At 38.8% G+C, this 15,467-nt stretch overlaps 1 protein-coding gene and 1 long non-coding RNA gene across 4 annotated transcripts in view; one reads left to right on the top strand and one right to left on the bottom strand.

The window, feature by feature from the left end:
* The window catches only part of LOC128629430 (uncharacterized), a 39,180-nt gene extending 27,592 nt beyond the window's left edge, over window positions 1-11,588 (top strand). Inside the window, exons 2-3 of the long non-coding RNA XR_008393783.1 lie at window positions 11,063-11,160; window positions 11,509-11,588. This is a non-coding gene — a long non-coding RNA (uncharacterized LOC128629430). The remainder of the gene's footprint in view (window positions 1-11,062; window positions 11,161-11,508) is intronic.
* The window catches only part of tp53bp2a (tumor protein p53 binding protein, 2a), a 32,320-nt gene continuing 26,344 nt past the window's right edge, over window positions 9,492-15,467 (bottom strand). For all 3 annotated transcript variants that reach the window (XM_047152186.2, XM_017461578.2, XM_047152187.2), the window contains 6 exons: window positions 14,647-15,401; window positions 13,400-13,537; window positions 12,481-12,614; window positions 12,196-12,362; window positions 11,828-12,027; window positions 9,492-10,533 (listed from right to left, as the gene is read on the bottom strand). In XM_047152186.2, the coding sequence (XP_047008142.1) occupies window positions 10,492-10,533; window positions 11,828-12,027; window positions 12,196-12,362; window positions 12,481-12,614; window positions 13,400-13,537; window positions 14,647-15,401 (1,436 nt within the window). In that variant the 3' untranslated portion in view covers window positions 9,492-10,491. The remainder of the gene's footprint in view (window positions 10,534-11,827; window positions 12,028-12,195; window positions 12,363-12,480; window positions 12,615-13,399; window positions 13,538-14,646; window positions 15,402-15,467) is intronic.

Below are 15,467 nucleotides of genomic sequence, written 5' to 3'. Positions count from 1 at the left end.
TCAAGCCCCAGCACTGCCAAACTGCAACTGTTGGGCCCTTGAGCAAGGCCCTTAACCCTCTCTGCTCCAGGGGTGCTATATCATTGCTGACCCTCTGCTCTGACCCCAACTTCCTAACAACCTGGTATATCGAGAACAGAATTTTACTGTGCTGTAATGCTGTAATCTTGTATAAAAAGTTACGAGAATTAACGCTAGAGCTAAGGGTGGCACTAGTGTCCATAAAAAATTGAAACATACATTTGTTTCACCCTTGTTTGTTTGATTCATACAAATTTAAAGAGATCCCATTTATTTGTTTCATTAAAGTAAATTTAATAGATATTGAGAATGTGAGACTAATTGGCAATCATTGCGCCAAGACTATTAATTGATATGGAATTTACTGGATGTTTTAAACTGATAAATAAATAAACGATTGAACAAATAGATAAATGTTAATACACACTGGGGCTTGACTAATTGGCTTTGTAGTGGGGCAAAAGTTGAGTCATGATCTTTGAAATTTGTAATGAGTACTTAAATATGGAATATATGGAAATATAATTGAGTATCAATTTTCAGTTATACTCAGGTAAATTCAAATCCTTAGCACTTTCAATGTACAAGTACTTTCCAGATGAAGATTCTTTGTAGATTTGTGTAGATGTGATTTTATCTTAAGGACTTCTGAACGACCATTAAACATTTGGTTTATTCTTGAAAACCAACTTAAACTTGCATCAGATCTTTCATATTGCAGATCTACAGCCTTGCAGCATTTGCATGGTTGGTCGTTGGCTAATTAACATTTGTGCACAAGACTAACAAGTTACAGCAAATTATTTTTTGATGTAATGGCTAAAAATGCACAACATTTGAATATTTAACAGGATTCCTCTCTTTAAGTAGCAACTGGTGCTTCGCCGTCTCTGGTTGTTAATAAGCTGCCACTACACCTACACAACAGTTAGCTAGCTGCAGAAAACAACACAACAGCTCATTAATTTGCTTGCACAGTACTCATTAAAGAGAACAATCAAACGGATAGGAGGAAAGCCTCAGAAAAGTAGTCCAGTGCCATGTTTTCATTAGCTCCTGAGGGCAGTGATGAGAGATACAGCAATTTATTGAGTCGCAATGAATTGTTTATGTCTGGTTTCTCATTGGTGAGATACTTATGAGCATTTTTTGAGTTGTGATCTTTGCATTGGAAAGAAGGTAAATCAGGAGAAGACCAAGAAATCAACTACTTTCCCTTGTTGAGCCACAAAAGAATGTTGTGGAATTCTCTATTCTGATTGGTCAGAAGGTGTTGATGAATTTTCTATAACAGCAGCTCAGACAGTAGTGCATCTATAATTCAAATCACGCTTATATTACAACACACTCATTCTCTCTTTCTGATGTTATCATTTCTATCATTCACAGGTACTTGATTGATGGACACGCTACATAAACTTAACCGGATGTAGAACTACAATTCCAAAAATGTTGGGACACTGTGTAAAATGTAAATAAATGTAAATAAAAACAAAATGCAATGATTTGCAAATCTCATAAACCCATATGTTATTCCCAACAGAACGTAGAAAACATATGAAATGTTTTCTGAAGTGAGTAAATGTACCATTTTAAGAAAAAAATAAGGTAATTTTGAATTTCATGGCCGCAACACGTCTCAGAAAAGTTGGGACAGGGCAACAAAAGGCTGGAAAAGTAAGTGTTACTAAAACGAAACAGCTGGAGGAACATTCTGCAACTAATTCGGTTAATTGGCAACAGGTTAGTAACATGATTGGGTATAAAAAAAGAGTATCTTAGAGAGGCATGTTCTGTTACTGACCTGTTGCCAATTAACCTCCAGCTGTTTTTTTTTGTTGTTGTTGTTACACTTACTTTTCCAACCTTTTTTTGCCCCTTGTGGTTTTGTTGAAGTATAACAACTTCATTAATAGACACTGTGTCAAAGATGATCAAATGTTTGCTTGTCCAAATATGTCAAAAAAGCCAACAAATTCCATGGGGTGTACTTATATTTTTAACATGACTGTATTAGCTGACGTTATATTTTTGTGAACAAGTGACAAAGGTTTAGCAACCCTTAATTTATTTTCTGTGCTATTTACTATATTGTGTGTGAAATATTACCACACTGCCTACTTGTGGATCTAACCAGTAATGCATTTCTTTCACATAACCCATCAAAAAGCCTTTAAAAAATAGTGTCAAAAGGCAATGAATTTAGTTAATACCACGATTTAAAAATCCGCTTAGTATACACATCAAAAAGTCATTACTGAAATAAATGATTGGTAGAAATAGCTTACTGAACGAAATATTAAGTAAATGGTTAGAGCAGAACTTTGATGATTTTGAGGAGAAGTATTAAACTTGTTTTCTAAAAGCAAGAAATAATTGACATTGCAATTCTCTCGCCATTTAAACACACAGTACTTTCTCATTCTCATCTTATTAAATGTACAGCAATCGCGGTGAACCTTCGCAGAAGAGTAATGCTTTTAATTTGAAATTCAAACAAACTGCATCAGTGTTTCCTCTAAAGCTACAGGAATGGGAGAAGTTTGACAAGTCATTATTACTTAAACACACACCATATTTAACTGTTCTGATTTGTTTTTTTAAAAGTCAGACTATTTACTGAAAATTACATTCTACAGACTCAATTCCATAATTATTGGCACCTACTAGAGGATAAAATAACTGCATAAAATAACTACATAAGTTTTGTGTTTTCATGAGAATTTATATTAACCACTAATAGCTGTTAAGTGAAGAATTAAATATCACAAGGTGGGCACATAGTGAATGACAGTGTGCTGTGATGCTGATGTTGATTATTTTCCAATAAAAGAACATCCCGAAGTGTTTTATTTCTCTTATACCATAACAATTTGCCAAAGCTAAATTTTTTGTTGAGGCCAAAAATGGGATTTGCGCCAGTTTTTGGAGGTGCCCGTGTTCGATATAGAATTTATTTGTGATGTCACACTCCAATAGTGGTTAATGGCTCTTATGAAAGTAGACACTCAGGGCTTTAAGGCTGAGCAGTTTGTATACGGTGTTTTACTATCAAAAAAGCTTTAAGTGTGCTGTCGATTTTATCTTTGAACCAGTGTTATTGTGGAAAGGTGTGAATTGCTTGCCCAGCAGAGGGCTCACACTCCTCCCCTTTCCCATCGCCCTGCTCACCAGCAGTCACAATACATACAGAAGCCCAACAGTGTCCTGACTAATCTTATAACAGGCTTGTGCTGATAAAATAATTTGCTTGCTTATATTGATTGAAAATGTCCGTTAAGTTGATTTTCATTCTGCCAGTGAAACGGAATGCGAGTGTACTGTGAGAAAGAGTAAAAAAAAAGAAAGAATATATTGTACAATGTAAACAGTTGTTCCCTCACCATTTCATTTTTCTCTCTCTTAAAGATAATAATAAAAATAATGCAGCTTGTTGAGTTACCATGAAACAGCTGGTAGTCTTTCCCATATATGTCACTAGAGACTCCTTCCATAAATGCTAAATAAACATCTTCTTACAGAAAACTTCACCATGTCAATGATTATGTCTCAGATTTGATCTGTTTATGAGGAGTGTCCGACATTATCCAACATTAACCTATAATTTGTCTTGTAGCCTGAACTACTGACAGAGCTGTAATAGCAAATTATTAAATCAACACCTGCGGACCAATCAGAATTGAGATGTAAGCAGCACCAGGGTATGAGAAGATTTAGAAGAGCATTTGAGATATGCATCTCGAGTCACAAAGAAGAGAGAACATTGTGTAATCAGTTTTGCAAGAAAGCACATAAATCAACACAGATGAAGCCTGAAAGAGATGAAAATGAAATCGAGTTAAAGCTAAATACATTTCATAGCAGATGAGGTGATGAGCTTTCCCGTGACAGGGTGCATCATCCACCTAAATTAATGCACGTAAACAACCGAGGTGTAACCCATTAGTGCAAATATTAAAAAAATGAACATCACATTTCAACCCAATCATTAATTTAAGAGGCAGCTTACAGACAGAGTGTAGATTTAATCTACTGCGGATTTCTTACATGTAAAAAAAAAAAAAAGTCTAAACAAACATGTTAGAATAATACATAAAAGTACATTTAGCTATTTTATTATAATAATAATAATATTAATAAATAGAAGAAGAACTTTAGGTAAGCCTGTGCCCATGTAGCCTCGGCTTCCTGTTTTTGGCTGACAGGAGTGGAACCCGATGTAACTGTCTGTTGTTGTAATCCGCATGCTTCAATATTGTGTGTTTGGAGATGCTTTTCTGCTCACCACGATTATAAAAAGTGCTTATTTGAGTTACCAAACAAGACTGATCTCCAGGTGTTTCCTCCTATTGCTCACTGGATATTTTTTGTTTTACACGCCATTCTGTGTAAACTCAATATTCAAACCGGCCCATCTGGCACCAACAACCATGCCACGATCAAAGATTACATTTTTGTTCCATTATTTGAACATTAACCGAAGCACTTGACTTGTTTCTGCCTGATTTTATGCATTGTGCTGCTGCCACATGATTGGTTGATTGAATGAGCAGGTGTACAGATTTTGTATATGTTAATCCCCTTATCCATTTTCTGTACCTATTTCTCTTAACCTGTAGGATTTCTCTTATCCTACATAGGGTCACAGGGGAGCCTATCCCAGGGAACTCGGGGCACAAGGTGGTGGACACCCTGGACTGAGTGCCAACCTATCACAGGGCACAATCGAACACACTACAGACAATTTGGAAATGCCAATTAGCCTACAATGTATGTCTTTGAACTTGGGGATGAAATCCCCAAAGCATGGGGAGAACATGCTGACTCCACGCACTCACGGCGCAGGCCGGAAATGAACCCCCAACCGTGGAGGTGCGAGGCAATGTGCTCAGCACTAAGTTTACAGATGTTAAATAATAATCTCTAAGATTGTATCTCAGCAAGATCGAATCTCCATCAAGGATATTTACTGAATCTGCAAGGCCATCAGCATTATGGAGAACTCTTAACTTTCCTGCCATCTGGCATAATATAGCATGGCAGTCTGTTTCTGCCATATGGTACCCCCAGGCAGCTTCTGCCCTGAGGCAGCTCAGCACTATCCAATTGTCCCCCCAACAGTCACCTGACCTGTAAATATAATCTATAGTCTTCCCTCAGTACTGCCTGAGCACTTCAGTGCACAATATATTGGATTGCACTGGTTTACTACTTAGGACAGTCAGATTTTTTTGTATGCAAATATAAAAAGTGTATTAGCTCACCGCATTGTTCAGGAAAGAGGCACAAATTAAAGGTTCAACTGAAGCCCAAGATAACAACAAAGGAACTAGTGAAGGAGTTGGAGACATCAGGAAACTGTGACACCACTCATCTGTGTTCATGAAATTCCACCTCCTAGTTCGAAACAGTTACTACAGCAGTGTTAGTGACATCATCAGAGGACATGGCAAATGATCCTTTTCAAGAATATAACTTCTGACTTAAAACATGAAAGCTTGTCAGATGAAGATGAAAAGGAAGAAGGTACACCAATTTCACTGGAATTTAACATGGATGTACAAATCAATGGGCGCTTGCTAGACAGCTAGCTGAGCAAAAATAAACAGAATATTTGGCCATATAGTGTCTGACACTATATTAATATAAAGCGCCCTCCACTAATATTGGCACCCTTGGTAAATATGAGCAAAGAAGGCTGTGAAAATTTGTCTTTATTATTTAATCTTTTTAAAAAAAATAATAAAAAATTAAAAAAAAAATCACAAAAATACTCTGCTCTCATGGATATCAAAAAATTGCAAACAAAACATAAGTTTATATATATATATATAAAGTTAAATATAAGTGTGCAACAATTATTGTCACCCTTTTAGTCAATGCTTTGTGCTACCTCCCTTTGCCAAGATAACAGCTGAGTCTTCTCCTATAATGCTGATGAAGTTGGAGAATACATGACAAGGGGTCTGAGACCATTCCTCCATACAGAATCTCTCCAGATCCTTCAAATTTCGAGGTCCATGCTGGTGGACTCTCCTCTTCAGTTCACCCCACAGGTTTTCTATGGGGTTCAGGTCAGGGGACTGGGATGGCCATGGCAGGATCTTGATTTTGTGGTCAGTAAACCATTTTTGTGTTGATTTTGATGTATGTTTTGGATCATTGTCCTGCTGGACGATCCAACCACGGCCCATTTTAAGCTTTCTGGCGGAGGTCAGTCAGGTTTTCATTTAATATCTGTTGAGTCCATGATGCCATGTATCCTAACAAAATGTCCATGCCAAAAAGCTCTATTTTGGTTTCATCTGACCATAGAACCTGATCCCATTTGAAGTTCCAGTAGTGTCTAGCACACTGAAGACGCTTGAGTTTGTTTTTGGAAGAGAGTAGAGGATTTTTTCTTGAAATCCTTCCAAACAGCTTGGTGATGTAGGTGACTTCGGATTGTAGTTTTGGAGACTTTCTGACCCCAAGACGCAACTAACTTCTGCAGTTCTCCAGCTGTGATCCGTGGAGATTTTTTGGCCACTCAAACCATTCTCTTCACAGTGCATTGAGACGATATAGACACACGTCAAATTCCAGGTTGATTCGTAACATTTCCAGTTGACCGGAACTTCCATCCATCCATCTTCAACCGCTTACTCCTTTTCAGCCGATCCAAGGGAGCATCGGGCACAAGGCGGGGTACACCCTGGACAAGATTCCAGTCCATCGCAGGGCACACAATCACACACACATTCACACACCCATTCATACACTACAGACACTTTAGACATGCCAGTCAGCCTACCATGCATGTCTTTGGACTGGGGGAGGAAACCGGAGTACCCGGAGGAAACCCCCGCAGCACGGGGAGAACACGCAAACTCCGCTCACACAGAGCTGCGGGAATTGACTGGAACTTATTAGCACTAATTAACTGGAACTAATTATTGCCCTGATGGTGGAAATGGGCATTTTCAATGCTTGTGCTATTTTCTTAAAGTCACTTCCTATTTTGTGACGCTCAACAACCTTTTGCCCACATCACAGCTATATTCCTTGGTGTTACCCATTGTTATGAATGACTAAGGGAATTTGGTCTATGTTTTAACTCATTATACCCCTGTGAAACAGGAAGTCATGGTTGAACAATTTCCTGTTCCTAGTCACCCAGTTGTACTAGAAATTGCAATACATCAATGGGAATATACTTCAAATATATTTTTCTCATATGAATTCATAGGGGTGCCAATAATTGTTGCACACTGATATTTAACAAAGCTATTTTTATAGACCCGTGTTGTGTTTGCAATTGTTTGATATCTATGAGAGAAGAGTATTTTTGTGATTTTTTTTTAAACAAAAGATCAAAAGGTTAAACAATAAAGACAATTTTTCACAGACTTCTTTGCTTATATTTACCAAGGGTGCCAATATTAGTAGAGGGCACTGTTTGTCACATATTAATTTCTTGTATATAGAACTGTTGTAAAACAGCAATATCACACTTACAGTTGTGCGGTTAGCTACAGCCGAGCCGATATTCAGTATAACTGCTTGTGTGATATTGTTTAAATTTAAAATGGTTAAAGTGTTATTAGTGACCCAGTAGCTCCTGTAGGAATAACTCTGATGACTCGGCAAAGCTGTTACATTTACATACGATGGAAGATGTATACCTGCATTTAGTTTCACCTAAATAAATAGCAGGCAATAAATATCTCTCTATTGAAAACTAGAAGTGAAATATAAGATTTTGCGTTATAAGGTAACATATTTATGAATTCACCTACTGGGTACTCGGTCATTAAGGGTAGAGTAGTGAAACACCGCCATCTTCTGGCTGAAAAGTGAACTACTTGTGCAGCTCTGTACTGTACGTCAAACTGGTTTCAAGTACCTTATGCACTTGTACTTTAATGTGATAACACAAACACAAATCAATATGTTGTCCAAACATTATGATTTATTCTGTTTTTGTGTATAACATACTAAATAATTTTAGATCTTCAAACAAAATGCAGCATAAAACACACTACAGTTGTTGCTTTTTTTTTTTTTGTATTTTTTTTTTTAAGCAAAAAAGTTATCAAACACCTATCACCCATGTGAAAAAGTAATTGCCCCTTAAACTTAAAATCTGTTTGTGCCACCTTTATCAGCAATAACTGCAACCAAACGCTTCTGATAACTGGAGATCAGTCTTTCACAGTGCTGTGGTGGAATTTTTGCCCACTCTTCTTTGCAGAACTGCTTTAGTTCAGCCACACTGGAGGATTTTCAAGAATGAACTGCCTGTTTAAGGTCCTGCCACAGCATCTCAACTGGTTCAAGACAGGACTTTGACTAGGCCTCTCCAAAATATAAATGTAGCTTCTTTTTTTTTTACTCAGTCAGAGGTGGATTTACTCCTATGCTTTGGATCATTGTCTTGCTGCATAATCCGGTTGCACTTGAGTTTCAATTTACAGACTGAAGACCAGACATTCTCCTTTAGGATTTTCTGGTAGAGCAGAATTCATGTTTCCCTCAATTACTGTACAGATGCAAAGGCACCCCTGTCTTCCAAACAGTTTCACTTCTGACTCGTCAGTCCACAGAACATTCTCCCAAAAGGATTGAGGATCATCAAGGGTGTGTTTTGGCAAAATTCAGATGAGCCTTAATGTTCTTCTGGGTTAGCAGTGGTTTTCGCCTTGCCACTCTTCCATAAAAGCCATTTTTGCCCGGTGTCTTTGTGATAGTGGAGTCATGAATAGTGACCTTTACTGATTTTTAAGGGAGTTTTTCCTTTTGAGTTTAAAATCTATATCCTGAGTTTAAATATCTCTGTAAATATATATCAGAATTGATATATTTCTGTGCTGCTTTGGGACAATGATGGTGTCCTTGGGTCTTTTGTGTCTTCCTGGATGAGTAGTCACCGTGCTCTTGGAGGAATTTTGGAAGGTCGGCCACTTCTGATAAGGTTCACTACTGTGCTGAGTTTTTCCATTTGGAGATAATGACTCACTGTGATTCTCTGGAGTCCCATAGCCTTTGAAATAGCTTTGAAACCCTTCCCATATTTCAATCACCTTCATCATTTCTGGAATTTCCTTCAACTTTGGCATAGTGTGTTACTGGGTAAGATCTTTTAACCAACTTCATGCTGTTGAAAAAGTTCTATTTAAGTGTTGTGATTGAACAGAGTTTGCAGTAATCAGGCCTGGTTGTGTCTAGTCCAGCTGAACCCCCAATTAGTAACTATGGGGGCAAATACATTTTCACACAGGCCCAGATGGGTATTAGATAACCTTTTTACTTCAATAAATACACATTATAATTTAAAAACTGTAGTGTGTGTTTACTCAGGCTGCCTTCCTTTTATCGTAGATTATGTTTTAATTTCCGAAACAATTTAGTACAAGATACACACAAAAACAGAAGAAAAAAAATCAGTGTCTTTAAAATGATTTCTAGATAATCAAGAGAACACAAAGGTGTCATATTCAAAAGTACTATAATTGACTGAGGTTACAGATCATGACGTGGAGATGAGAAATTAAACACAATAAATACAGTTGCTTTGACAATGTAGAAGGCTGGGAATAAAAAAAAAAAAAAGATATGCAAAATGGATATACTAAACACTTTAGACAATAAGAAAAAAAGAAGAAGAAAAAAAACAACTGTTGCATCACCATCAAACAAGTAATCGAACGCCAATGTTTTCTTAACCCAAAGAACAAAAATACGTGATTACATGTTACTAAAGAGGATTTTTGCAGAATGGACAATTCATTATTTTGTCATAAGAACAAATAGGACACATTTACTTAAACTTAAACAGTCAAGTCATTTAATGTTGTATAAAAAAAGGCCAAAACAAATACTGACTTGTGGTAATAGTACTCGCCTCAAAGCTCTAATTAGCAAAAGTTTAAGAGCTTCAGTGGAGTCTTTAATGCAGAAAATAGTGTGAGCTCAAATCTAAAATGATTTGGAGATCTTTTTCAGTAACTATACTGTAAATTTCAAAAAACAAAAACACAAAGCTTATCCACGGTCTACTGCATTTACCAAGTTGACCCATGATTTGGTAAATGAACAGGACTACATGAGCTCTCTGTATATAAAAATGACACGTAACAGACGAGGCTCCAGCAGATATCTGCGCTGCGATGTTGTAGTGAAATGAAAGAGTACGATTCAGTTGTATTCCAGAGGCGAATTTCACAAGAACACAAAAGATGTTTATCTACTCGCGACAGCATGAAGAAAACATGAAACCATAGAATAGAAAAATGCAGCATCTGCTGGGAAAGGTCCAGTTCTCCATTTGTTCTTAAAAAAAAAAAATCCTTCATGTTTTCGTCTCTTCATTTGATTTAGAGTCTTGGACCAGTGTCTGTGGTGTATGTGTGTGTGTGTGTGTGTGTGTGTGTGTTAGTACATTTCCCACAGATGTCCTACAGATTCTTGTCTCCTCTATTTCTGGGCGTTTTAAGCCAAGCTCCTCTGTCGTGGCTTTATTCTTGGATACAACTGTTGAGAAAAACGAACAGAAAACCTCGGTTACTGAGAAACAGCAGAAATATTCTCTAACCAACATTCACGGTCCCATCCAAAACTACTGGAACAACAAGGTCAATTCATTTGTTTTTTTTGCTGTAGACTGAAGATATTTGGGTTTGAGATCAAAAGATGAACATGAGAAGAGAGTTTAGAATTTCAGCTTTTATTTCCTGGTATTTATACGTAGACGTGTTAAACAACATAGAACACAGCACATGTATCAGACACAACAGACTTGGTGTACAGCACAAACAAAGGAATTGGCCTTGTTGTGCCAGTAGTTTCGGAGGGGACCATAAACATGTTCCATATTTAACCACGTTTATGGAATTACATTTGTACCAAAAGTATTAAATGTAACTTTTCAAGAAACAAACCAACATATAGAAGAAAAACTCTCTGGAACTGAAAACAGGGAACTCTGTGGCAAAAACCTAACATGTTCTTCAAATAAACATCATCCTTTGTGAACAGTTTTCTGTATGATTTGGATTGACAGCTCGAGTGTCCAGTTGAGGAGGAGGATGATGACAAGATGATGACGATGAAGCTCTGAACGCTCTCTAAAATCCACACCACTGAAGTCTCTACTTACAGGTCAGGAAGCTGTCCATACAAATCTCACTAGCCAATGAGAGTAAATCGCTGTTAAGCCCCGCCCACACTCGAGGCTGGTGCCAGAATGGTGAACGAAAACATGCGGCGTGTAAATGAAAAAGTTTGAAAGCGTAAACAAAAACACTAGCGAGACAATCATAAATCATGATCAGCGAAAACAAAGCTTAGAAAACCGAATGCTGTTTATGTTTTCAGTTTCAGAGTGTTTTTCTTCTTCTCTCATTGTATACTTCTGTTCGTTTGTTCAATACTTACGGCACAAATGTATTTCCACACATTATCCATTGATATTTGAATGGCCATGTTTGTGCTTTTTGGTCATTCCAGAGCACAAAGAACAGAACAGAGCTATTGTTATTAGTGACGCCGGACACGGGCGAGGTAAGAACAATTACTAAGAGAAATGCAATTAAAGTAATCTCATTTACATTACCAAAATGTTCAGGTCATCCTAACCTAAGAGTGACAGTGATGTTCTTTCGCTTTGTTACTCGCAGCTTTGAATAACCTGAATATTTTATTGTCTTCATTAAAATGAACATAACGTTGTTATGAGTGTCTGGGATCTTGCGCACACACGCCTGCGATCAGCAGAAGGGTTTCTGTGTATTTTATACCATAAACACTGTTCTGTTTGGATATTTACCCCGAGTAGGTTCCTGGGAATGTAGCCCTCCTTGTCGCCCATGCGTGCCCACCACCACTCGATCTCGTCCTCGTCCTCTCTCCTCACCACAGTCATGCAGTCTCCCTCTCTGAACTGCAGCTCGTCATCTTCTTCGCTCATGTAGTCCCACAGTGCGTATACCACGCCCCGGTTCATGATGCCCATTTTCTCCTGCACTCCTGTGGAAATGGACACAGCACAGGGTCGGAAACGGATTCACAAATCATTACGGTGTGTATCCTAAACATAGCTGTACTGCCATAGTAGCAGCAACAGTCAATACCAAGACTAACAAACTGACAGGAATAAAGATCTGACTGGTTATGCAGTGAGATGAGCATACACACCATAGAGGAACTGCGAGCACTGGGTGTAGCCCTCCTCCATCTCCTCACACTTATCTGCAGCCGTCTGCATGTCGCTGTACGTGGCGGCAAACACGGCTGCGCCAGACTCCACGAGGAACTTACACACCTGCACGTTATTACAGGAGGCAGCACAGTGCAGCGGAGTCCTGTTGCACAAACATTCATAGAGGGAGCATTCATTTATACAGATCTCCATCGTAACTACGTTGTAGAGCTAAAACGTTACAGATGCACAGACGTCCTGATCTGGGATTTCTAACTCACCAGCCATCGCTGTCGGCAGCGTTGACGTTGACTCCGAACTGTACGAGGAATTTGACGATCTCTGTGTGTCCGGCACAGACGGCGTTGTGTAGAGCCGTGATCCCTTCATCATTAGGCTGACTGGGGTCCTCAACCTTCATGATTCAAAAACAACAACAACTTATATTAACTTCTACAGAATAACAAAATAGCCTCATATATGAAACTATTCAGCAACTAAAAATAGCAAAAACAACAACAAAAGACTAAAATCTAACTCACTAAGATGTAAAAACTCTGCAGAATTTTGCACACTAGTATGCTGTGATGCATCTTTAGGAGTAATAAACAAGTGCACAAGGTTATTTAAATTAGGCCAAGGGAAATAAAAATATATAGATTCTCAGATTTTAATCGATTTTCAGTTTAACAGAACAATATCGATTCTGGAAATTCCCGAATCCATTCTTAATGCACGGCTTACTTTACTTTTAGAGGACGTGAGTATTATCTGTAGTTTGCCTCTCGTCCTGAAGATGTCGCCATCTTTTATGTTTTGAATCTTTCAGTTAGTGCTTACCTTGTGGGCATCACATGCACATATTTATGATTTCTTGTTACGTTTGTTACTCAAAATAAAAATAAGAACATAATTAAACAATTGTGTGGGTCCTACTGTTAATTCAAATGTCGATTTCAGTAATATAGCCAAGTAGGAGGGTTTTAATTACCAGCATTTATATTAAAACATGGATTCCATGTCTGCAAAACTAACATTTTTAATGAAATATTGATAACTAATCGATATTGAATCGAAATCGAATTGAAATCATATACATAATAATCGAAAGGCCAAATTGGTTGCAATACCCAGCCCTAATTTAAATGACATTAAAGTATACAAATATAGCAAGAAAAAAAAAAAAAGACAATAACGAACCTCATAGATGATTCTCTGCACCAGATCATACTCTCCCTCCAGAGAAGAGTCTAGAAGCAAAGCCAAGGGGTTGAATTTCACCCTCATGCTGTGGCTGATGCGCTCCGATCCAACCTTGCGCAAATTCGTCCTTTTCCCCTGAGAAAAGCAGATGCGTGGTTTAACTATATTCAGCGCTCCACACTGCCTGACACACTGGAAGAAAATGTTTACTTTGTGCTCGGTGAGGTTAACCTCTTTTTTTTTTTTTTTTTTTTTTGCTCCTGCATCCCGAGGACAAAATCCACGGAGGCCGAAATCTCACTTTAATAAGATTACACAAGCCGATTTATAGTGCTTTTCCTCCTCAAATAAAGAACTCTTTCAGGATTTTCTCGAGTACGGCTCGTTAGGAAGAAAAAGGTCGTTTGATTTATTTCAGCTACACAAAGCCTCATCTTAAATTTAAGAGTATTAAAGGAGCTTTTATGGCAGAATGGACCTCTTAAGAGTTCATGTGTTTGCGCATGGATAAAGTGCTTTATTTGAATGAATAGGGCCGCTGACGTAAATTCAGCACAAGTGTATCTGATTAAAGGGCAATAAATAGAACGCTCTCTATTTTTGAACAAAACGGACTGTATATTGTTATTGGGATTAGTTCAGTAGCTCAGGGTAAGGCTGGTCACCTTCACTAACAAGGAGGCCAAAAGGGAAATCATGTGGCGTGTAGTAAATGTTAAATCTTTAAATAACCGTGTCATAGCCATATATTTGCTGTAATAAATGAATCAGGACTTGTTTTAAGACTTGGTTGCTAAACTCATCCATCAATTCTTGCTGGAAACGATGGATAAATTTTTCTTTTAATCATTTCACTAATGAATGAGTGTCAGTTCAATCATAGCCGATGACACCATAAAAACACACTGAATGACTCACTACTGATGCACATGAGGGGATATTATATCATGGTAAAAAGTAAGACACAATTAGCAGGGATGTTAGTTTAGAAAATAATATTTAAAAAAAAAATCTGATTCAGATTCCAAGGTGGCATATACAGCCTCTGTTTCATCAAGGCATCATCTTCTTCTTATTATTATTATTTATTTTTAACATGGATTGGATTTGATGTACCGCTCACCTCAGTTGAAAGCAAAACCCAGAACCAACACCCACTGCTGATTAAAGCACGCACGCACGCGCACGCGCGCGCGCACACACACACATACACACACACACACAATAAGCATTCTGATACTCACTGGTGGTAGAGGCACCTGTCCCATGACTTCTGGCGGCTTCATGTTTAATGTGTCATCCCCCAGAGCTTCCTGCTCGGCACCGCTTGGATAAGGAGGAGGAGGATATGGAGGGAACTCCTCCACATAGCTCTCTGCAGGTAACGGGAGCGGCTCTTCGACCTCAGGCACAGGAGGAGGAGGTGGTGGGATTAAAAGCGCATCTTCAGGGCGAGGAGCAGGGTGAGGTGGTGGTGGTGGAGGGATGAAGTCCTCGCCATCGATTTTCAGAACGTGTATCGGTGGCAGCGGGTCAGCAAGTGGCTGTTCGGGAGATTCAGATTCCCACTGTTCGGTGCTGATGGGATCAGGCGGTGCTTTCTCGTCCTCTGCAGGTCTAGGAGGATTGATTGTGGTTTCCATCGCAGCCAATGTGGTTTTCTGGTAGAGGAGTTTCTGGATGTTGGGACCAGCAGGACCCTCGGGTTCAGTGATGGAGCTGCGCTTCTTAAGGGGCCTCGGGGCATTGACGAGCTTCTTGCGTAGCGCCTCCAGGTCCATGTCGCTCTGGTTGCGGTAGGGGTTGGAGATGAAGGGCAGCAGCTTGGTGGGGCTCAGTGGCCGCGGGATACGTTCTGTCTCTTGGTTCTCGGGTGCTGGAGTACTGTTGGTGCCTTGGTCGGCGTCTGTTTCAGAGACGTTAGGACGCTCCATGTAGGGGTTGTCCATCTGTGGTGACGGGGATTGCTGGCCTGCGGTGATCACAGGCTTACCATACACTACAGAGAAAGAATAAAAAAAAATTCCTTTTAAACTGTATCCTTTAAAACAACTCAAACAGTATT

The sequence above is a fragment of the Ictalurus punctatus genome, chromosome 29 (genome assembly GCF_001660625.3).
Source record: "Ictalurus punctatus breed USDA103 chromosome 29, Coco_2.0, whole genome shotgun sequence".
Lineage (NCBI taxonomy): Eukaryota > Metazoa > Chordata > Actinopteri > Siluriformes > Ictaluridae > Ictalurus > Ictalurus punctatus.
Note: the sequence above shows the minus strand (reverse complement) of the source record. Positions and strands in the feature narration are given on the sequence as shown.